The following is a 24086-nucleotide window of genomic DNA, read 5'->3' as shown; positions in this document are numbered from 1 at the left end:
AGAGAAGGGAGAAAGTCTGCGCTCAGAAGACCAGCCTTCAAACGTCCTCCACACCCTCATACATGCCATGGATATAGAGCATTTCTGACTGAATCAGAATAACTTTTTCGTCTCAACCGAGTCTTTCCAATGGTCAAGCCGTAAGACCAAAGGGGCATAGACCCTCCATGAGCACCAGAACTTGCTTCAGTAGGCTATGTACCTGTGAAAGATGGAGAGGACTCCTGTCCAGCAGTTGAATCAGGTCAGCATACCACAGCCAATCCAGGGCTACATGGATTATTCAACCCCAGTGCAATATGATCCTTTTCAACACACGGCCTACCATGGGCCAAGGAGGGAAGACATAATAGATGTATCTCCGGCCAGGGTTGCAATAGGGCAGTGATCTCATCGAACTTGGTTCTTTCCAATAGCTGAAGAACTTGGGCACTTTGGCATTCCTTTTCATCGCCATCAAGTCCAGAAGTGGAAAACCTCATCAATCCACTATTAGCTGAAACCCTGGCTGTATAGTTCCCATTCTCCCGGGTCCAAGGAGTGCCTGATGAGAAACTCCACCTCCACATTCAAGGACCCAGCAATGTGAGCTGCTAATAAGCAGAGATTTTTCTCCACACAACTCATAAGGGAGGCCGCCTCCACTGCTATCGGATGGCTGCAGGTCCTGCCCTGCTTGTTGATATAAGCCACAGTCATCGCATTGTCGAAGAAAACTCAGACCAGGGCCCCCGCCATAAAAGGAGCGAAATTGCGTAAGGCATTCCGCACTGTCCTGAGCTCTAAGCGATTTATTGACCACTGAGACTCCTGTTCCATCCAGGTGCCCTGTGCCAGATGGATCTTGTAATGAGTTTCCCAATTTGGTCCTCTGGCGTCCATTGTCGAAACCTCCCACTGTTACAGGAAAGGGAGCTCTGATGGCCAAATTCTTGGGCAACAACCACCACTGCATACTCTGTCTGGGAAACAGCGTCCAAGGAAAATAAAGGTCATACTTTTGTGACACCAGAAACCAGCGGCTGAGAAGAGATTCCTATAATGGCCATTTATGAACCCTTGCCCATGGCACCACTTCCATCGCTAGTTATTAACTCCAGAACCTGGACGTAGTCTCAGACCCTGGGCCTGCCCTGACTGAGAAGACAAACCTGTTGAACCAGGTTCGACCTCCTGCACTCCCTGAGAAAGATCCTCTTCCATGCTATGTCGATTAGAATGCCCAGATACTACAGCGTCTGTGATGGAATTTGTCTGCTCTTCTCAAAATTGATCACCCAACCCAACGACTGAAGAAGACAGACAACTCTGTCTGTAGCTGCTATACTGTCCAAATAGGACACACGAATGAGCCAGTTGTCAAGATACATGTGAACTCTGACTCCTTGGCACTGAACGCCGCCATCACCACCATTATCTTGGTCAACGTTCTTGGAGTCATGTTGAGATCTAAGGGCAAAGCCATGAACTGGAAGCAATGGCCCAGCACCACAATGTACAAATCTCCAATTTGGTGACCATATGGGCATAAGCAGGTACACCTCCTTAAGAATGAGAACACTGAGAAATTCTCCTGCTTGAACTGAGGCTATGACTGCTCTTAGTGTCTCCATGTGAATGTGGGACACTTGGAGGCGGTGGTTTAGACCTTTTTTTTTTTTTTTAATTTGTACCCCGCGCTTTCCCACTCATGGCAGGCTCAATGCGGCTTAGGTACTTATTTTTACCTGGGGCAATGGAGGGTTAAAGTGACTTGCCCAGTCACAAGGAGCTGCCTATACCTGCAGTGGGAATTGAACCCAGTTCCCCAGGACCAAAGTCCGCCACTCCTTCACTCCACCTTTGATATCTAAGACCAGATGAAAGGTGCCTTTCTTCTTTGGGATGTGGTATCTTCCTTGTCCCTGTTCAGCCCGGGGAACTGAAACAATGGCCCAGAGTGCCAACACGGAATCTACAGTGGCCTGAATGTCGACCGCTTTGGTTCCCTTCTGACAAGGAGACTGCAAGAAGAGAGGAGCAACTGGGAGGGAGAACTTCAACCTGAACCTTCTGTAGGATTATCCAGAATCCACTGGGCTGATGTGATTTGGGCCCACTCCTCCCGAAACACCTGAAGACGTCTTTGCACTGAAGAAAGAGAAGAGTGGACCAACCTCGCATTGTTGTGAAGCTCTGGAGGCACTGGGCGCTCTAGTTGACTGAGAGGACTTCTTTCTGCCCACATAAAAGGAAGATTGATATGCCTGATAGTGGGATTTATAGTTTATTAAAACTTGCTATACCGCCCAAACTGTCTCACAGAACTGGGCAGTTTATAATCTAATAAAAAATATAAAACAAAAAAGTAAAAAGAACTTCAATATTCAATAGGAAAGAAGAGAGTCATGCAAACCAGGTCACTCGTATCTAAACGGGGGAGGGAAAAGGGAGGGAAAGAAGTAGAAGAGGGGAAAAAAAGGGAAAGGTAGAACACATGGGTGACGGTAACAGTGTACACTAACTCTTCTGACCATATTACTGACGCCCAGGCCAGTAACATCTGCCATCTCGAAACTGAGAGACCCCTGAAGACAGATGAGCAGAGGCTTTTGGCTTATCCTCTGGCAACTGTTCTTTCACCAAGTTACTGAGTTCTTCTCCAAACAGCCACTGCCCTGAAAGAGCAGTTTAAGTTAGCATGACTTTGACGCTGCATCCACTGTCCAATGCAGAGTTGCTGATGTGCCGTGATACTACGGGGCCCTAACATGCCATAAATAGCATCCACCAAGTAGACCAATCACGCTTCCAGTTTGGCATTATGACGCCCGTCTTGTGTTGCTGACGCCACTTCAGGCATGCTCTTGCCACAAATAGCTGCCCACTGTCCTTGAAGGCCCAAAGAAATCACTTCAAAGGCTAGTTCAGTGATCCTTCTAGCTTGCTACCCTGAAGGTCTTTCAGGGCAATGCCCTCTTCCATCAGCAAAGTGGTCTTCTTAGTCACCACCATAACCAGAGAGCCCAACCTGGGAAGCTGCAATTTATCTTTTTCCTCTGAACTAACGGGTAGAGGCGAGCCATGGCTCTTCCACTCTCAGCCCCATGTCTGGTAAGACTCATTCTGCTATAATCAGGTCCTGAATGTCTGGATGCATCAGGAAGGCCTTAGAAAGACCTCCAAGCCCCATTAGGATTGATAAAGATGGAACTCCTGATGCTGGAAGCTGAAGGCTCCTCAATGGAAAGCATCATCAGTGCCTCAGAAATAAGAATACCTAGCTCCCCTTTATGAAACAACCTCAGTACTTTTGGATCATTCCCCTCCTCAGGAGAGAGCGCTCTCTCTTCTAATGGATACTTCAACAATGGCTCCACTGAATAGACCAAGGCTACATTAGATAAGGAGGGAGAAGCAGAGACAGCCTCATCTACCCACTCCTAGAGGTCTAAATGAGATCTATTAGGAGCTAGAGGGGCAGTGGGGTGAGAATCTGAAGCATGCAGCAACTCTGATTGCCCCTGTTTCAGTAAATAGGCCTGGTATAAGAGCAATATACATTCTGGAGAAAATAAAGATCCCGATTCAAATGAATGCTCTGTCGGGCCCTGAGGCTGTAAATAATGGTGGATGTGCTATGCGCGTGATCAGACAGAAGCTGCTCCTCACTGCCAGTTGGCTCCAACAAAATAGTACCCATTCCCACGCTCTACTGCATCAAACTGAGCATTGCCCCTACTTGAGAGCCAAAAGAACCTGACAAATTCAGATGCTGTGCTGAATCCGAAGATGTGCTGTCACTGACCATTTCCTCCATGTCCCGTGGGATTCCCTGCATGCATACACTGCAACATCCTGACTCTAGCCGGCAGATCCCACAGCAGGAACACTACTTAAGTACCTCTGCGGGAGTTGCTATTCACCCCAAATGTCACCAGCACACCACAAAGTGTCCAAAGCAGCGAGTCAGGACCCCTCCCCTGCACCAAGAATTTGCAGCCCTCCAAGCAGTACTGAGTCAAACTTCAGTCGGACTTACCACTGCCAGCTGCTCCACCCATCTTCAGTCTCCACAAGTCTTAATGAGAAAGGCTCAGGACTGATATTTTGTCCCATGCTCTCCAGAAAACCCTTTCTTTTTTTTTTTAATTGTTGTGCTGGAAAAGGAGAGCTGTACAGGAAACAGGGTAGAGGTGAATGAAGGGAAGGAGAAAATTTGAGGAGCACCATAGACAGAGATATGAAGACCTCCAGATATGACTCTGCAGACTCAAGCCCCTAGCAAAACTCAACTGGGGACCAATTGACCAACTGGACCAGGAGCAAAGCACTCAGAACCAGAGGCTGAAAAGTGTGTCCACCCACCTGCTGGAGACAGAAAATACTAAGGAGCTAGACTGAATGCCAAGAGAGGTATGTCTCAGCTCAGTTTTCAGTTCTCTATCTCCACCTGCTGGTTGATGGCTACAACTATCCCACAGGTTCTGGAATAGTGGGAAGCTACGTAATGAAAACCTGAGTTGGCCCAGTGGCAAGTTGTGCTTTGCCATATTAAGGACTTGTGTTTGATTTCCATAGGTGATGATCCCATAGAGAAACTTACACCCACTTCAGGTAAGAGAACAGAGTCATTCATAGTCTCCATAAAATACTATCATCTACTGGCTGGTCTTACAGCCCACAACTAAAGGATGGCAAAATGAGACCTAGCACATACCCACCCAACTAATGACTGTCAATGTGCTTATTCTCAAGAAGTGGTATATCAAATCCTGAATTAAATATTAAGGATTTGATATACCCCAGATATTTCTGAATGAAGGTTCATGGTTCAAGATTTCAGCCCTGACACTGACTAACTTGGAAGCACAGAGGAGCAGGGAGAAAGTAGAGAGTCAAAAAAATCTTCTTCCTTCAAAACCAATTAAAGTTTTAATTCTGATCAGTTCTGCTTCTGTTCATCTGAGTGGAAATAAACACAACAGTACACATGGACACCCCCAAAAGCAGCACTACAGAATTCCACATCACGGTGCTGCAGTCAAGTTTCCCAATAGGGAATTTTCATGTCTTAATCTGTAAGCCTTTGACACAGACCACTGAGCTAATTTAACAACTACCCCTAGCTGAACTAGAAATCTTTAATTTCAGTTCCTCACCACCTCCCCTTTCCTCTCTCCTCTTATTCCATTGTATGACTATGCATAGAGAGACTAAAAAGCATGTCTTCCTAAATAATACATGCTATGGAACATAACCCTCATCTGTTACATCACAGTATTGTGAGAGAACAATCTGATTTACCATGCTGGGATGGGGAGTCTGTTTACGATATTTATTTGTAGAAGTTTTATATGCCATCTTTACAAAAACCTTCTTACAAAATGGTTTACGTAATTAATAAAAGCAGTAAAAGTTAGAAAATAAAAGAATAAAAGTAGAAGTCGAGTACATAAAATACCACTAATATCCATCCCTTCATCTCTAATTATAATCTTCCTAAGGGGAAAAAAAGGTTTTCAATCCTTTTCAAAATATTAAAAACTTTATGTGCCCTCAATTCTGCCAGCAGTTCAGTTTTCTGGTCCTGCCACACTAAATGCTTTCATTCTTCAAACCAACTTTCAAAAAGTTTCAAATGTTAAGAATCTCCAAATAATTTCCCTGTGATGATCATAAATATCCTTTTCTTCTAAAGTTTCTAATTATGTCCTTTAAAAATGAAAAGCATTAATTTAGGTGAAATTTTTTTTATTGAAATGGAGTAACAAAAACGAGGAAAAAAGAAGACCACCAAAGTGGACAAAGAACAATGGTGTCCCTCGAGTATTGTAAAGGGCGAAAAGGAATGGGAACAGAACCAGGCTCTTCCAAAAACAGACCGGAAACAGTCAAAGTTCATATGTATATAAGTATCGCCATGCTGGGACAGACCAAGGGTCCATCGAGCCCAGCACCCTGTCATAGACAGTGGCCAAAAGAACAAGCAATTTGTCCCGCCCCTCCTAGAAATAGTGTATTATTCCCTCATCCATTCCTTAACATTCTATGGCCTTTTCCTCCAGGAAGCCGTCCAACCTTTTTTTGAAGTCCGCTAAGTTAACCACCTTAACCACTTTTTCAGGCAGCGAATTCCAGAGTTTAACTACGCGTCAGGTGAAGAAAACCTTTCTCCGATTCGTTTTAAATTTACCACACTGCAGCTTCATCGCATGCCCCCTTGTCCTAGCATTTTTGGAAAGTGTAAACAGATGCGCCACATCAACCCGTTCCATTCCACTCATTATCTTATAGACCTCTATCATATCTCCCCTCAGCCGCCTTTTCTTCAAGCTGAAGAGCCCCAGCCTCTTCAGCCTTTCCTCGTAGGGAAGTCGTCCCATCCCCTGTATCATCTTTGTCGCCCTTCTCTGCACCTTTTCTAATTCCACTATATCTTTTTTGAGGTGCGGCGACCAGAATTGAACACAATACTCGAGGTGCGGTCGCACCATGGAGCGATACAATGACAGAATAATATCCTTATTTTTGTTTTCAATCCCTTTCCTAATGATACCCAACATTCTATTTGCTTTCCTAGCCGCAGCAGCATATTCAGCAGAAATTTTCAACGTATCATCAATGATGACATCTAGATCCCTTTCTTGGTCCGTGACTCCCAATGCTGAACCTTGCATGACACAGTTATAGTTTGGGTTCCTCTTTCACACATGCATCACTTTGCACTTGTTCACATTAAACATCATTGGCCATTTAGACGCCTAGTCTCCCAGTCTCGTAAGGTCCTCTTCTAGTTTTTCACAATCTTCCTGCAATTTGACGACTTTGAATAACTTTGTGTCATCAGCAAATTTGATTACCTCACTAGTTACCCCCATCTCAAGGTCATTTATGAATATGTTAAAAAGCAGAGGTCCCAGCACAGATCCCTGAGGGACCCCACTAACTACCCTTCTCCATTGCGAATATTGACCTTTTAATCCTACTCTCTGTTTCCAATCTTTCAACCAGTTTTTAATCCACAGTAAGACACTACCTCCGATCCCATGTCCCTCTAATTTCCTCTGTAGTCTTTCATGAGGGACTTTATCAAACGCCTTCTGAAAATCTAGATACACAATATCAACCGGTTCACCTTTGTCCACGTTTGTTTACTCCTTTAAAGAAATGCAGCAGATTGGTGAGGCAAGACTTCCCTTCACTAAATCCATGTTGATTTTGTCCCATTAGTCCATGCTTTTGAATATGCTCTATAATTTTGTTCTTGATAATAGTCTCTACTATTTTGCCCAGCACCGACATCAGACTCACCGGCCTATAATTTCTTGTGTCTCCTCTGGAACCTTTTTTAAATATCGGCGTTACATTGGCCACCCTCCAATCTTTCGGTACCATGCTCGATTTTAAGGATAAATTACAAATCAATAACAGTAGCTCTGCCAGCTCATTTTTTAGTTCTATCGATACCCTGGGGTGAATACCATCCAGTCCAGATTTGCTACTCTTCAGTTTGCATAACTGCTCCATTACGTCTTCCAGGTTTACAGATATTTCATTAAGTTTTTCCGAATCTTCAGCTTCAAATACCCTGTCCGGCACCGATATCCCACCCAAATCTTCCTCGGAGAAGACCAAACCAAAGAACTCATTTAGTTTTTCTGCTATTTCTTTGTCTTCCTTGATCGCCCCTTTTACACCCCAGTCATCCAGCGGGCCAACTGATTCTTTAGCCGGTCTCCTGCTTTTAATGTATCTAAAAAAAAAGTTTTACTATCAGTTTTCACCTCTAACGCTATCTTTCTTTCAAAATCCCTCTTTGCCTTTCTTATCAGCGCTTTGCATCTGACTTGACATTCCTTATGCCGCTTCTTATTTTCTTCATTCGGTTCCTTCTTCCATTTTCTGAAGGATTCCTTTTTAGCTCCAATAGCCTCCTTTACCTCACTTTTTAACCATGCCAGCTGTCGTTTGGTTTTCCGTCCTCCTTTTCTGATACGTGGAATATGTTTGGCCTGGGCCTCCAGGACGGTGTTTTTGAACAGCATCCACGCCTATTGTAGGTTTCTTACCCTCTCAGTCACTCCTCTAAGTTTTTTTTCTACCATTCTTCTCATTTTATCATAGCTTCCTTTTTTAAAGTTAAACACTAACATATTTGACTTCCTATGTTTACCTTTTTGAAAGCAAATTTCAAAGTCGATCATGTTATGATCACTGTTGTCAAGCGGCCCCCGGACCGTTACCTCCCGTACCAGATCATGCGCTCCACAAATGACTAAGTCTTGAATTTTTCCTTCTCTTGTCGGCTCCTGTACCAGCTGCTCCATAAAGCTGTCCTTTATTTCATCAAGGATGTTTACCTCCCTAGCGTGCCCTGATGTTACGGTAATTAAAATCACCCATTATTATTGCATTGCCTATTTTATTTGCCTCACTAATTTCATTTAACTTGACTCCGTCCGTCTGCTCATCCTGGTCAGGCGGTCGGTAGTACACCCTGTTTAACGGGGCAACCTGCCATTATATTAACAACCCCTATAACCGTCCTTTTCCCCTTAACACTTGGAATCTCGATCCACAATGATTTCAAGAGATCTTCCGTTTCCCGCAGAATTTCCAATCCATTTGACCCAAGGCTCTCGTTAACATACAGTGCTCTCCTCTCCCAATCCGGTCCACCCTATCACTACGATATAATTTGTACCCCAGTATGACAGTGTCCCACTGGTTATCCTCCTTCCACCAGGTCTCAGAGATGCCTATTATGTCTAATTCTTCATTCAGTGCAATATATTCCAATTCTCCCATCTTATGTCTAAGGCTCCTAGCATTTGCATATAGGCACTTCAAGCTAGACATGTTATTCCTTATTACAGAATGTTGTTCACTTTTCAGTACTAATTTGCTATTTTTTTGCCAGGTTTGTATTATTTTTATTTATGGACATTGAATCTACTACAGTCTCTTTTTCATACTCACTATCAATAAACCCTGTCTTACCTGTCTGGGTGATATCCTTGCAAGATACCTTATTCTGAACTATACACTCCTGTGCGACTGTCGGCCTTCCCCCGTTCCTAGTTTAAAAGCTGCTCTATCTCTTTTTTAAATGTTGATGTCTGACAATGCGTACCAGAGAGAGTCACTGAAAGTTGAGTCTTTGGTCTTGAAAAAGACCTTGGGGGTTGTCAAGAAGAGCATAAAAGTAGAAACCGCTATTGCGCTCTTCTTGACAACCCCAAGGTCTTTTTCAAGACCAAAGAATCAACTTTCAGTGACTCTTTCTGGTATGCATTGTCAGACATCTTTTTGAGACAAAACAATCAGACTCCTGAGGAAGGCATGTGTAGCGCTGAAACACGGTACCTTATAGAGTCTTCAACTAATAAGTATTGTTTTGAACTTTGGTCTGTTTTTGAAAGAGCCTGGTTCTGTTCCTACTCCTTTTCACCTTAGACTAACAAAAACAACATATATAGTCATACAAATCAGTGATAACAGTCAGTCTAACATCCAAGTGGTAAGATACATGAAAGATACCAAGTAGAGAGTCTTGTTTCTTATGGTTCTCTACACCAAGAACTGACTACCCATTAAACCATCCCACCCTTCCCAACCTAAACGAACTCCCAACCCCTTATCCTCAAACCTCAACTCAACATGAAGGAGGAGAGAGAACCCCCCCCCCCCCCCCCATAAACATTCGTACACAATGATCCCATACTTAAAGGTCTTCTTAAAGGCATTAATTTAAACAGACACCTCTAACTTAAAGCTGACGTAATTTTTTTTTTAACAACGGTAAAGCACTTTCATTTCTTTTAGCTCCTAAGAAAACTCTTGCAGCCAAATTTTGCATAATTTGCATCAGAGATCTGACAAAATAAAAGGTTGCAAGTAGTGCTCTCACTAAAATATGCTGCCCTAGGCATGGAACTGGGCAGACCAGATGGGCCTTACAGTCAATATATTCTATCAGGCTGATATTCAAAGCCAGTTATATAGATAGCAGATAACTGGCACTGACTGGGAGTATCTCTTGAATTTCAGCTGCATTATCTGGATTATGCCACTGAAAATCATTGCCGCTCACCCTGGCACTATCCAAATAGCACCAGGGTGGTCTGTGGACATCCCCAGAGTTACCTATCAGCAATACTGTCTGGATAAAGTTAGGACAGCAAAAAGGCTGTCCTAACTGGTTGGCTATCCAAACAGTGGACTGAATACTTCAGCTATCCAGATAGCACAGGCACTGCCTTATCCAGATATTCAGCACTGGGCACTATCTCAATACCAGCACTGAATACCAAGATGTAATTCAGTCATGGTGGTCAGCATTTAAAAAAATATGGTGATTGCCTTGGCTGAATATTGACTGATATGTTTCTGTGTATTACTGAGTAAGCGCTGTGTAAAAGTAACATTATAACTCTGCAGCATCTGATCACTCTACTGAGGCAGGACCCAAACGGGGCCCCAGTCACCACAAAGGTGATCCTCTTAAAGGGCACTATGGCTGTAAGCAATACATTCTTTAAAATGTGAAGCAAAGTCATCTTGAAACAAATGAGTGAAAAATGAGTTTACTCCTCTGAAAATAATTCACTTCACACGGCAACAATAAGATCTGGTCTATAGCTTTATTTGCTATTGGAAGGTCACTACAGTTAAAAATCAACAGGGATGTTATATACTTGACATACTCTGAAGATAGTCAAATGTCAAGGGGTTGATCCAGTTTAAGTAATTTGTTTTGAGATATTTTACATAATCAAATTCTGTGAAAGTTGCACAACTGTTAAAGGCAGGTGGCACAGGAAATGCTCAAACTGCAAGAGGGAACCAGTAGCACATATGGGCAACTTTTCAAAATTATAAGATTTCTGTGGAAGAAAAGCATAGCAGAAAGGAAGTTATTTGAGTTTACTTGCTCTATGGAAATGAATTATTATTCTATAATCAGTACATGAAGACATGCTACATATTCCATCTGAAATGAAGTGATGCAACTACAGTGGTAACTATGCACAGAAAAGTCAAAGAAAAGCAGCAACTTTTCTGTGGTAGTTACAATGGGTCATACTTACAGCAACAGAAGCCCACTGCCATGCAAAACAGTGACTGGTTGGCATCTTATCATGTGAGCGACAGCAGCCAATAAGAACAGAAAATAAGAAGCAGAAGACAAAGCACCACCAATCAATGTCAAGAGTTACCATGTACAAAGCCCTAGCTTCCTTCCCCCAAACAGATGACTTATAAAACCCAGAAACCAAAAGAAATATCCTGTGTCTCTTAAATGAGGTCTAATCCTCTAAAAAGCTATTACTTTTTAATCAGTTGAAGGCTGTACCAAGAGTAGCTGAGCAACATATCTACAAAGTTAGGCTTTAAGCTAGAATCTTTCTTAGAAAGCAATAGTCTTCCAAATGTAGTAGTTGTTGAGCTACAGTGATCCTAAATCTGAAAAACCAATACTTGGGACAGTGATGTCTGAATGGCTCAGAGTGCAAGACTGTCATAACATAAATGTATGCAGAATTCTAAGCCTTCCCAAAGAAACATTTTCCTGCAGAAAAGAAAAGCTGCTGTGCAACATCAAACACTGCACCGCTGCAACAAATAAATCGATGTGTTTTCTTCAAAAGGAAGTGAGCACCTGACCCCCCCTCCCCCAATGAAAAAACTCTTAACATGCAACTGATGCTGCATTTCTAGAGTGCCAAGGAAGGTCAACAATGTCCACCTCTTTTTTGTCACTTTTGTGAAAGTTACTTAGCTTAAATGTGATGCTAGACTCAAACTATACTCCTTTCAATTAGAAAGTATTCGACTATACTGAAAAATTTGTGTATAGCAGGTCATCCCTCCCTTAGTGACTAATACATTTGGTATCGGAGAAATAATTTTTCCCTAATGCACATCTCAAAGACAAGTATTTTAATTTGATTAGTCAGAATACCTATTGTACATGCTAAAACATTGGGTAGAGCAAGAAGGGTGAGCTGTTGCTTTAGTGATAACTGGCTATCCTTTCCTATCTTCCAGGCCAAAATTGATGAATAAAACAGCAGGAATGGAATGGAGACACAAACAAATGTAATGGAGGGGAGGGCAACGTAAACATGCCGTTGGTCTCACCGGAGTCAGGCGTGATGTTGCATGTGTACCACAGACTTGCATGGCACTTCTAAGGGTTTCTGCAAACATGCTGCGTAGCTCTCCTGAGTGACAGTAGACAGCATCAATCTTGGGCCACCAGTCCAAGGCAGACTAGGAAGAAAATAAAGATGCCTTGGTGCAATAACAGTATGATGGCAAAAGGGGACAATGTAAAAGAAAATTTAAAATAAACAATCTTACAAGTCTTTTAAATAAAGACCACACTAGAAGTATGTTTTTAAAGTATTTTTATTTCTTTAAAGCACAAACACTATCACCTCTGAAATTTGCATTTAACTTTTGCCTCCCCCCCCCCCACCCCCACCCCCCACCCCAAACACAAGAACTTATTGTATACCAGTGCTGTGACTTCATTCTAGACATGCAATGCTAGGCAAACCAATAACTAGGAGTCAAATCACTTAGGGCCCCTTTAACTAAACGGCTGTAAGCCCAATGTGGGCTTACTGCTCCCTGAACAGGAAGTAGTGCCAGGCTACCTCAGCAGCACGGGGGTACTTCCCACTCCTAGCACGCCATCATATCCGGCGCTACAAAAATATATTCTTTTTTGTAGGATCAGAGTATACCCGCTGGTAACTGGGCAGTGCTGTGTGCTGCCCGATTACCACCAGGTTAGCGCAGGAGCGCTTACCACCACCTCAATGGGTGGCAGTAAGGGCTCCCCGTTGAAATGGCCGCACGGCAAGTGCTTTACGTGCCACATGGCTATTTCCTGCAGGACAGACTTCCCTTTTACCTACTGCTGTAAAAGGGGGCTTCGACACGCGTGAAAAACATACACTGATCCCCGCGCAGGACCCCTTTTGCTGCAGCTTGGTAAAAGGGGCCCTTAATTGGAAAATGAAAAGCAGCATAACTTAGTCCCACATCCACAAACATTCTCAAAGGTCTCGCTCTCTTTTTTTTTTTTTTTTTTTTTTAACAGTGGTTCTTAAAAGCAGAGGGACTGGTTAAGCTACTGAATAGATTTAAAATTATTTCACTTCCTGCCTGGTTCTGCAATTATAAAAGCTTCTCATGAAGAAGCCGTCCCCACCCCTTCCACACTGCTATGGGAACCACAGCAGGAATCACAAACAGAGGGTCATGGACAGAATGCACTATCTGTTTAAAACATTTTTAAAAAGGAATGAAACTCAAGACTAGCAAGACTGCTTTCCTTTCTTCTTCTTTTTTTTTTTTAAGTTGTTCTTTCATTCACTGAAGCATTTCGAGATCAATGTCAGACTCCAGCAATGGAATATGAAGTGAACAGCATACAAAAGAAAGCCAGACAGACAATGCAATTACTGAAGATAGAAAGGAAGTCTGTGCACTCTTGGTTGAATGGTTAAACTATTTCTTGGCTAAAATTACATAAGGTTATGAGGCAACCACTGTTAGGAATTCATTTTTATGGGTGCAGCAGACTTTTCTAGTTCAAATTTTAACAAATGTGTTTCTTCAATACTGGTGAGTTAACAACCAAAATACTACAGTGTTATGAAACCTCCAAAGAAGCAAACTGCTTGAAATGAAAAGCTCTTATAATTCAGAACTTGATTCCATAAAGCCAATTAATTAGGAAGACACCGAGGCTCCGATGATCAAATTCTCAGCGCCATTCCGAACAGCGCTGAAAATCTGCACCAGAACAACGCAGGAAATTAAAACCCTGATGATCAAAATTAAAGGCATGTAAATTTATGCACGCTATTAGTTTTGATCATCCATGCCCAGGCACAATCCTCCCACAGGAGTTCTTTGACTGGTCCAGACTGTCAAAAAAACAAAAGTCCAGACCTGTCAAACATAGGGGCTGGAGGTTCCCCATACCACCCTGGATATGTGGACATGTAGCGCCCCCCCCCCCCCCCCCCTTGGTGGTCTACCGCCCCCAGACCTCAACGACTTCCCCAACCCCCGTACCTCCTGCCATCCCCCCCTCATGTCGGGTGGTCTGTGGGGCAGTGGGTGGCTTCTTGGCACAGGGTGGGATGAGGAAGCCTGCTAGCATACATATGCATGCTGGGCAGGGATCCCCATTCCTTCCCAAACTCTAACGCCTGCTCCGACCTGGCATAGGATTTGCCGTAGCAGCAGCATCCTTGTTTGGCATGCTGCCCGCTAAGCATTGGGGAAGAGTATGCAATGCCCTGTGTAGCATGCATTTGCATGCTACTTGTGCTCAGAGCCAGTGAGCTCGTTGTTTCACGCGCTCACGGCTCTGATCATGGAGCAGGAGCAAATGTGGCACTAGTATGGCGCTGACAGCCTCTAGTGCCTGCACTTGCTTCTGATCATCGGGGCTTGAGAGAACTGATGAAACACAAAAAGCGCACCAAATCCCCCCCAAAAGCTATTTTAAGGTATACAGCTTCTCTTACATTTTAGAGCCACATGTACCATTAAGTACAACTCCTAGCTCCAGGAATAAGCATCTAAGATCACTCAAAACGGGCATAGTGCTATACAACAGGAAAGGAGCTCCACTCATGGAAAGCTTGCTCAATGCTAGGATTTCAAATGCCTAGTTAACTTTTAAGCTAGCTCTGTTGAAATCTCTTTAAATTGCCTTTCAAACTACCCACTGAAAATTCAGCTAGAAGTGCTCCCCTAAAGTCCATTTCCCACTCCTTAATTTATGCTCTCTAATTAAAATATATTTCACATTCGTTGTCTATTATTAAAAATGAAGCAGTAAATCAATTTTCAAAACTGCTGTGGCAGTGTAACAGATGCACTTATACCTCACTGAATGGTGTCTCTCCCAGTTTCCTCCAGTGTTTGGCATCTCAATGCCATAGGAAACCAGAAGAGTAGATGTTACAGCAACACTGATCGATATGATCAAAATGACCCTAACACTGCTCTTCATCTGCAAAAGAGACCAGCTTTTAAAAAAAAAAAAAAAGAAACACTGCTTGGTTTTTGCTATCACAGATAAATAAAACGGGAGAGACTTTCTCAAAGATGAAAACAAGAGGGATAGTAAAAGAAAACAAAATCTTATAATTTGACCAACTATTACCAATACTTACATTTGTAATTATTCTATGTAGAGAGTTTACAAGCACGTAATGAAATGTTGATGGGGAGCTCTGAGCTAAGCAAATCTGTAAAAGAAAATTGAATACCACAGCAATTCATACAATGACCTTTACCAATAGTTATACAGAATATAAATCATCCTTAAATCAACTAAAATCTAGCCAGATGGTTCCCACTCAGTCCTTGAGGCCCATGCAGCCATATGGTTTTTCAGGATCTCCGTAATATAAATATGTAGATATAACTTTACTATTTAATTCAGGATTTGATATACCACTTCTTGAGAATAAGCACATTGAGGTGCTATACAGTCTACACAAAGAAAGAAAGGAACGCTAATGTTTTCAAAGGACAGGAAAGCAAAGGAATGAGAGATTCAGGTGGAGAAAAACAAGCTAATGAGAGGGGAAGAAACATGGACATGCTGTTCCAGACAAGAGGACTAAATCTAGAGCTACATTCCACCACAGGTCTGCTGAAAGAAAAAGATCTTTAACATGGTCCTAAACTTCTTGTAGTAAGTCTTCAATTGAAGGCAAGGGGTGAGCCTGTTCCATAAAACTGGGGCTATGACAAAAATAAGTACTGAAATGAGTAGAGTCTAACTGGGAGATTGTGGGGGAGGGGGTGAGTGAGATGAGATATACACAGTAACTAAGCTGGTTGACATAAGTATGGTGCTCTATGGACAAGAACAAGAATTTTAAATTGAATTGTTATTTGCAATGGAAGCCAGTGTTCCTGGTATAATAATGAAGTGACATGATCTGATTTATGGGATTGAAGAAGATTCAAGCAGCCATATTTTGTACTGATTGAAGTTTGTTGATTTACATAAGAGGGAGGTCTGCATAAACTAAATTGAATTAATCAAGGGGAGACATCACAAGTGTATAAAGTACGTTAACTTGGGAAGCTCTATCCAGATTGTACCACAGAGATCAAAACTATCATAAAAGAAAAAAAAAACAGGCATGTACCATAACAGAGATCCAAGCTTCATAGGAGGGCTCAAAATTAAGGATAATATCAAGGTACTTGAAGAAGTCAACCAGTGTAATCAGATAATCAAAGTGCAGAGGTGTAAGAGAAAGCCAAGTGGGACAACAAATAACCCAGGTCACTGTGGTCTCAGTTACATTCAAAACAAAGCAACTGCTATTAAGCTAGTTCACTGTAAGGTTGAGGCAGTGATATAATTGATTCAGATCGGGGCTCTTACAATCCAGATATAGTATCAAAAGAATATCAGCAGCATTTTAACAGCTGCCAATACCAGAGTCTTGAATCAAGGTAGCAAAGGGGCTGAGAAAGATGTTAAAACAGTAAGAGTGCAAGCACAGAACCCAAAGAACCTAACAGTCAATAAGAAACTAGTAAAAAAGCCCCGTTTCTGATGCAAATGAAATGGGGGCTAGCAAGGTTTTCTTCAGAGTGTGCATGTGGGAGTGTGTGTGTCCCTGCGGCTCTGCCCTCTCTCCCTTCCCCTGTGCTGTCTGTGCCCTCCCCCCTCGGAGTGGAGTCCTTCAGTGTTACGTTTCCTGCTGTGCTGTGTTTGTGTTACAGAGAGAGTGAGGGCTTCTGCCCTCTCTCCCCTCCCCCCTCTGAGTCCTTCACTGTTACAGAGAGAGCGATTTCGTGCTTTGCTGTTTTCCTTCACTGTTTGTGTTACAGAGAGAGCGAGGGTGGGGCAGACACTCATGGGGAAACCGGATATCTCTGGCGCTTCACACTTCCGGCTGGAGGCTTCATTAGAACGTTGGTGGTGCCTTTTATATATAGAGATGCTGCTCACGTAGTGTAATTGTAGCAGACAGTGAAGGAATGGCCTCTTAAGAATGAAATAAATAAGAGTAAAACTTGGCCAGACATTCCAATGTTTGCAAGATGGGAAGAGAAGAGAGTGATGGTCCATGAGATCGAATGCAGTGGTGAAATCCATAGAGACAATCTGTGCAATTCTGCCACTGTCAAGCACAGTATATAGTTCGCTCAACAAGGCAATAAGAGTAATTTCTCTGCCATGGCCAGAATGGAACCCACTGACAACTGTACAGAACTTGCATCTCATCTTCATGAAGAAGTAACTGGGAGAAAACAAGTTTCTCCATAACTTTAGAAAATCAGCAGGAGCAGTGGAGTCTACACCACACTTCTTGAGGAATGAATGTACAATAACTTGCTTCCAGGTAATATGGGATTCTGGGAAAGTTCTGAGATGTGAGATAAGACTTCCCCTCTACTGCTGATTCTATAGCAATCCCCTTTACTCCTACTCCATAGGCTGCTGGCTTCCTCTTTATTCTAGCAGTAGTCTTATGGTACTACCACTAGAGTCAAGCTGCCAAATAAGGTACTGCAGATTAGTGACTTGTGAGGAAAAACGAAGCTGCAGTAAAATGTTTTATTTTATCACAGCTTAGTAACTACCCCCCTTAATCTGGATTTTTGGTATCAGGCGAGTTCCCAACTGGACAGTTCCCACCTAGGACAACTCCCCCGGGACAAATCCTACCGAGAACTTTTCTCCCCCCAGACATTTCCCACCCTCCCTAGCCTGTAGCTTCTTTCTTGTATCGAGTTCCATAGCTCCTGGTGGTGCTTTTTTTTATTTTTCGGCGTCTGAAACAAGGAGGTTAGAAAGGCATACAGATGTACACAGAGGACATATAGTAACAGAATAACTTTTCATAGGTAGAGCAGTAATTAGTTATAAATCGTAATCAGTGTATCATTTTGAGGGACTGAATTAGGTTGAAGCCTAGTTCAGGTGTGGGGAGGGCATTGCCCCCCCGCAATGAGCTGCGCTTTGTATTTATCTATTTATGTACTTATGTATGACATTTAGATCCCAGATTAAACATAAATTAGGTTGAAACCTAGTATTTTTTTGGGCTATGGTTGGGAATTGTTCTCCCTGGTGAGGTGGGAATTGCTTCAGTGGGAATTGTCCTAGTTGAGAACCGACCTAGAACTGGATTTTTTAATCAACAAATGAAATTACTTCTAACATTTAAACTTTAGGTTTCTTGAATAAGACACTCGAACGAACATTTTCATGTTTACTTTAGGAAAGACAGGCTGTCTGTCAGAATGTTTTACACAGAGGGAATACAAACTAACCCAAACTCTATATAATGAAGACAGTTCTAAATTTTGCTGCATCCTGCTGGCTTCCCACTTTTGGGCATGAGATGTAATTTTAAGACGTAAAATGTGTACTAAGCACATAAAATACAAGCAGACAAGGGCTCTTATAAAACTGCACAGCCAAACATGTGTTGATAAGTATAAGCACCAATATGGCACAAAGCGAATGATACATACCTGTAGCAGGTGTTCTCCGAGGACAGCAGGCTGATTGTTCTCACGACTGGGTTGACGTCCACGGCAGCCCCCACCAACCGGAACAAAACTTTGCGGGCTGTCCCGCACACAGGGCACGCCCACCGCGCATGCGCGGCCGTCCTTCCGCCCGTGCGCGACCGTTCCCGCTCAGTTGAATGACAAGCAAAAATTATGAAACGCAACTCCAAAGGGGAGGAGGGAGGGTAGGTGAGAACAATCAGCCTGCTGTCCTCGGAGAACACCTGCTACAGGTATGTATCATTCGCTTTCTCCGAGGACAAGCAGGCTGCTTGTTCTCAGACTCACTCAAAACAAAAACCCAGGTCAATTGAACCTCACAACGGCGAGGGTATAACAGAAATTGACCTACGAAGAACAACTAACTGAGAGTGCAGCCTGACCAGAATAAATTCGGGTCCTGGAGGGTGGAGTTGGATTTACACCCCAAACAGATTCTGCAGCACCGACTGCCCAAACCGACTGTCGCGTCGGGTATCCTGCTGGAGGCAGTAATGTGATGTGAATGTGTGGACAGATGACCACGTCGCAGCCTTGCAAATCTCTTCAATAGTGGCTGACTTCAAGTGAGCCACCGACGCTGCCATGGCTCTGACACTATGAGCCGTGACATGACCCTCAAGAGTCAGCCCAGCCTGGGCATAAGTGAAGGAAATGCAATCTGCTAGCCAATTTGAGATGGTGCGTTTCCCGACAGCGACCCCTATCCTGTTAGGGTCGAAAGAAACAAACAATTGGGCGGACTGTCTGTGGGGCTGTGTCCGCTCCAAATAGAAGGCCAATGCTCTCTTGCAGTCCAATGTGTGCAACTGACGTTCAGCAGGGCGGGTATGCGGTCTGGGAAAGAATGTTGGCAAGACAATTGACTGGTTAAGATGGAACTCCGACACCACCTTCGGCAGGAACTTAGGGTGAGTGCGGAGCACTACTCTGTTATGATGAAATTTAGTATACGGAGCATGAGCTTATCAGGGCTTGAAGCTCACTGACCCTACGAGCTGAAGTAACTGCCACCAAGAAAATGACCTTCCAGGTCAAGTACTTCAGATGGCAGGAATTCAGTGGCTCAAAAGGAGGTTTCATCAGCTGGGTGAGGACGACGTTGAGATCCCATGACACTGCAGGAGGCTTGACAGGGGGCTTTGACAAAAGCAAGCCTCTCATGAATCGAACGACTAAAGGCTCTCCAGAGATGGCTTTACCTTCTACACAATAATGGTAAGCACTAATTGCACTAAGGTGATTCCTTACTGAGTTGGTCTTGAGGCCAGACTCTGATAAGTGCAGAAGGTATTCAAGCAGGTTCTGTGCAGGACAAGAACGAGGTTCTAGGGCCTTGCTCTCACACCAAACGACAAACCTCCTCCACTTGAAAAAGTAACTCTTTTTAGTGGAATCCTTCCTAGAGGCAAGCAAGACACGGGAGACACCCTCAGACAGACCCAACGAAGCGAAGTCTACGCCCTCAACATCCAGGCCGTGAGAGCCAGAGACTGAAGGTTGGGGTGCAGCAACGCTCCGTCGTTCTGCGAAATGAGAGTCGGAAAACACTCCAATCTCCACGGTTCTTCGGAGGACAACTCCAGAAGAAGAGGGAACCAGATCTGACGGGGCCAAAAAGGCGCTATCAGAATCATGGTGCCGTGGTCTTGCTTGAGCTTCAGTAAGGTCTTCCCCACCAAAGGTATGGGAGGATAAGCGTACAGGAGGCCGGTCCCCCAATGGAGGAGAAAGGCATCCAAAGCTAGTCTGCCGTGTGCCTGTAGTCTGGAACAGAACAGAGGCAGCTTGTGGTTGGTCTGAGAGGCGAAAAGGTCCACCGAGGAGGTGCCCCACTCTCGGAAGATCTTGCGTACCACTCTGGAATGGAGCGACCACTCGTGCGGTTGCATGACTCTGCTCTGTCTGTCGGCCAGACTGTTGTTTACACCTGCCAGGTATGTGGCTTGGAGAAGCATGCCGAACTGGCAGGCCCAACGCCACATCCCGACGGCTTCCTGACACAGGGGGCGAGATCCGGTGCCCCCCTGCTTGTTGATGTAATCCATTGCAACCTGATTGTCTGTCCGAATTTGGATAATTTGACAGGACAGCCGATCTCTGAAAGCCTTCAGTGCGTTCCAGACCGCTCAGAGCTCCAGGAGGTTGATCTGAAGATCCTTTTCCTGGAGGGACCACAGTCCTTGGGTGTGAAGCCTATCGACATAAGCCCCCCAGCCCAGGAGAGATGCATCCGTCGTTAGCACTTTCGTGGGCTGTGGAATTTGGAATGGGCGTCCCAAGGTCAAAATGGTCCGAATGGTCCACCAGTGCAGTGAATTGCGGCAGCTGGTGGAGAGGCGGATGACATCTTCTAGATTCCCGGAGGCTTGATACCACTGGGAAGCTAGGGTCCATTGAGCAGATCTCATGTGAAGACGGGCCATGGGAGTCATATGAACTGTAGAGGCCATATGACCCAGGAGTCTCAACATCTGCCGAGCTGTGATCTGCTGAGACGCTCTGGTCTGGTAAGCCAGGGACAGGAGGTTGTTGGCCCTCGCTTCTGGAAGGAAGGCCTGAGCCGTCTGAGTATTCAGCAGAGCTCCTATGAATTCCAGAGATTGGGCAGGCTGGAGATGGGACTTTGGGTAATTTATCACAAACCCCAGCAGCTCCAGTAGGCGAATAGTGCACTGCATGGACCGGAGAGCTCCCGCCTCCGAGGTGTTCTTGACCAGCCAATCGTCGAGATATGAAAACACGTACACTCCCAGCTTGCGTAGATACGCCGCCACCACCACGAGGCACTTCGTAAACACCCGTGGGGCAGAGGCGAGCCCAAAGGGCAGCACACAATACTGAAAGTGCTGTGTGCCCAGGCGGAATCTGAGATACTGTCTGTGAGCTGGCAGTATCGGGATGTGAGTGTATGCGTCCTTTAAATCCAGGGAACATAGCCAATCGTTTTTCTGAATCATTGGCAGAAGGGTGCCCAAGGAAAGCATCCTGAACATTTCTTTGACCAGGAATTTGTTCAGGCCTCTCAGGTCTAGGATGGGACGCACCCCCCCTGTTTTCTTTTCCACAAGGAAGTACCTGGAATAGAATCCCTGCCCTTCCTGCCCGGGTGGTACGGGCTCGACCGCATTGGCGCTGAGAAGGGCGGAGAGTTCCTCTGCAAGTACCTGCTTGTGATGGGAGCTGAAGGATTGAGCTCCCGGAGGACAATTTGGTGGAAGGGAGGCCAAATTCAGGGCGTATCCGCACCGCACTATTTGGAGAACCCACTGGTCGGAGGTTATGAGAGGCCACCTTTGGTGAAAAAATTTTAACCTCCCCCCGACTGGCAGATCGTCCGGCTATGTTCCCATGGATCCAGTCAAAAGCCCGTCCCCGGCTTTTGCTGTGGAGGCGCAGGGGGCTGCTTAGGCGCACGCTGTTGACGGGAACGAGCGCGCTGGGACTGTCCCTGTGCTTGATGAGGCCTTCGGGCCGGCAGGGTGTACCTACGCTTGTTATAGGCGTAGGGCGCAGCCTGCCTGGCCCGGGAAAAACGTCCACCTGCTGAGGTGGATGCTGAAGGCGCCCGGTGGGAGAGCTTGTCGAGGGCGGTTTCTCGCTGATGCAGTTGGTCCACCAGCTGCTCGACCTTCTCACCAAAAATATTATCCCCCCAGCAAGGGACATCGGCCAGTCTCTGCTGGGTGCGGTTGTCCAGGTCAGAGGCACGCAGCCATGAGAGCCTGCGCATCACTATACCTTGGGCCGCAGCACGAGATGCCACGTCACAGGTGTCATATATATCCCTGGACAGGAACTTTCTGCACGCCTTCAGCTGCCTGACCACCTCCTGAAAAGGCCTGGACTGCTCCGGCGGGAGCTTGTCAACCAGGTCCGCCAGTTGCTTCACATTATTCTGCATGTGGATGCTCGTGTAGAGCTGGTAAGACTGGATGCGGGTCACGAGCATGGAAGATTGGTAGGCCTTCCTCCCAAACGAGTCCAGAGTGCGAGACTCCCGCCCCGGGGGCGCCGAAGCAGTATCCCTCGAACTCCGTGCTCTCTTGAGAGCACAGTCCACGACCGCCGAGTCATGAGGCAGTTGGGGCCGCATTAACTCTGGGTCCGAGTGGATTCTGTATTGGGACTCTGCTTTCTTGGAAATGGTGGGATTAGATAATGGTCTCAACCAGTTCCGAAGCAGTGTCTCTTTGAGGACATTATGCAACGGCACCGTGGAGGACTCTCTAGGTGGTGATGGATAGTCGAGGACCTCGAGCATCTCAGACCTCGGCTCATCCACAGAGACCACGGGGAAGGGAATGCAAATCGACATGTCCCTGACAAAGGAGGCAAAGGAGAGGCTCTCAGGTGGCGACGAGAGCTTTCTCTCTGGTGAAGGAGTGGGGTCGGAGGGAAGGCCCACAGACTCCTCTGAGGAGAAATATCTGGGGTCCTCCTCCTCCCCCCCACGAGGCCTCTTCCTCGGTGTCGGACATGAGCTCCTGCAGCTCAGTCCTCAACCGGGCCCGGCTCAACGTCGAGGCACCGAGGCCTCGGTGGCGTCGTCGAGCGGTGGACTCCCGCACTGGCGGGGATGAAGCTCCCTCCATCGACGTCGACTCCACCTGCGTGGCGGTCGAGACCGGTGCCGCAAGCGGCGTCGAAGGCCTTGGCACCGGGCTAGAGCACACCGGCGCCGGCACAGTCTGGCGCATCAGCCCTTCCAGGATCCCCGGGAGGATGGCTCGGAGGCACTCGTCCAGGCCCGCTGTCGGGAAAGGCGAGGGGGCCGGTAGAGGTGTCGGTGCCGGAAGCTGTTCGGGTCCAGGAGACTGCACCGAAGTGCTGGCACCCTGACGTGGCGGTACCTCTACTACAGAGGGGGACCTCTCCTCTCGATGCTGCCGCTTCCTCGGCGTCGACTCATCCCTGGCGCCGGAGCCGGATGCGTCGTGGGCGACCGATGACGGTGCTTCTTCGCTTTTTTGCGGTGCCTGTCATCGGCGCTCGGTGGAACCGACGAGGAGGAAGTAGATCCCCCTCGGCCTCGAGAGATCGGGTCCGACAGGGTTCGGTCCCAAGGGCCCTGGGTAGAGGGAGTGACCGGGGCCGATTGCCCACGCGGCCTCTCACCCCTGCCATCTCCGGAGGCCCGGCGGGCCGACAGGACCTGTGCTCCTGGGGTCGATGCCGTCGGTGCCGATTTCGTGGACATCGATACCGGTACCGAAGAACCGGCCGTCGATATCGATGCCGTCGAAGTCGACGGGCCGGCGCAAGTTCCAAAAAGACGGTCCCAAAGAACTTGCCTCGCTACCTGTGTCCGTTTCCGGAGACCGAGACACAAGGTACACGTCTTGGTATCGTGCTCCGGCCCGAGGCACTGAAGGCACCAAGCGTGAGTGTCGGTCTGCGAGATATGCCGGCCGCACCGACCACACTTTTTAAATCCACTCGGGACCTTCGAGGACATCAACGGAAAAATCGCGTCGGCGAAGTCAAAGTCGTCGATGGTGGCGGTAAAAATCACACCT

General features: G+C 45.9%; 1 protein-coding gene across 1 annotated transcript in view; it reads right to left on the bottom strand.

Annotated features, from left to right (window-relative positions):
- The window catches only part of NF1 (neurofibromin 1), a 464504-nt gene that overhangs the window by 284189 nt on the left and 156229 nt on the right, over window positions 1-24086 (bottom strand). Inside the window, 2 exon segments of the mRNA XM_030222524.1 lie at window positions 12127-12258; window positions 15192-15266. Of these exon segments, the coding sequence (XP_030078384.1) occupies window positions 12127-12258; window positions 15192-15266 (207 nt within the window).

This window comes from Microcaecilia unicolor, chromosome 13 (genome assembly GCF_901765095.1).
Source record: "Microcaecilia unicolor chromosome 13, aMicUni1.1, whole genome shotgun sequence".
NCBI lineage: Eukaryota > Metazoa > Chordata > Amphibia > Gymnophiona > Siphonopidae > Microcaecilia > Microcaecilia unicolor.
The sequence above is the reverse complement of the archived record's forward strand: the minus strand, read 5'-3'. Positions and strand labels throughout refer to the sequence as shown.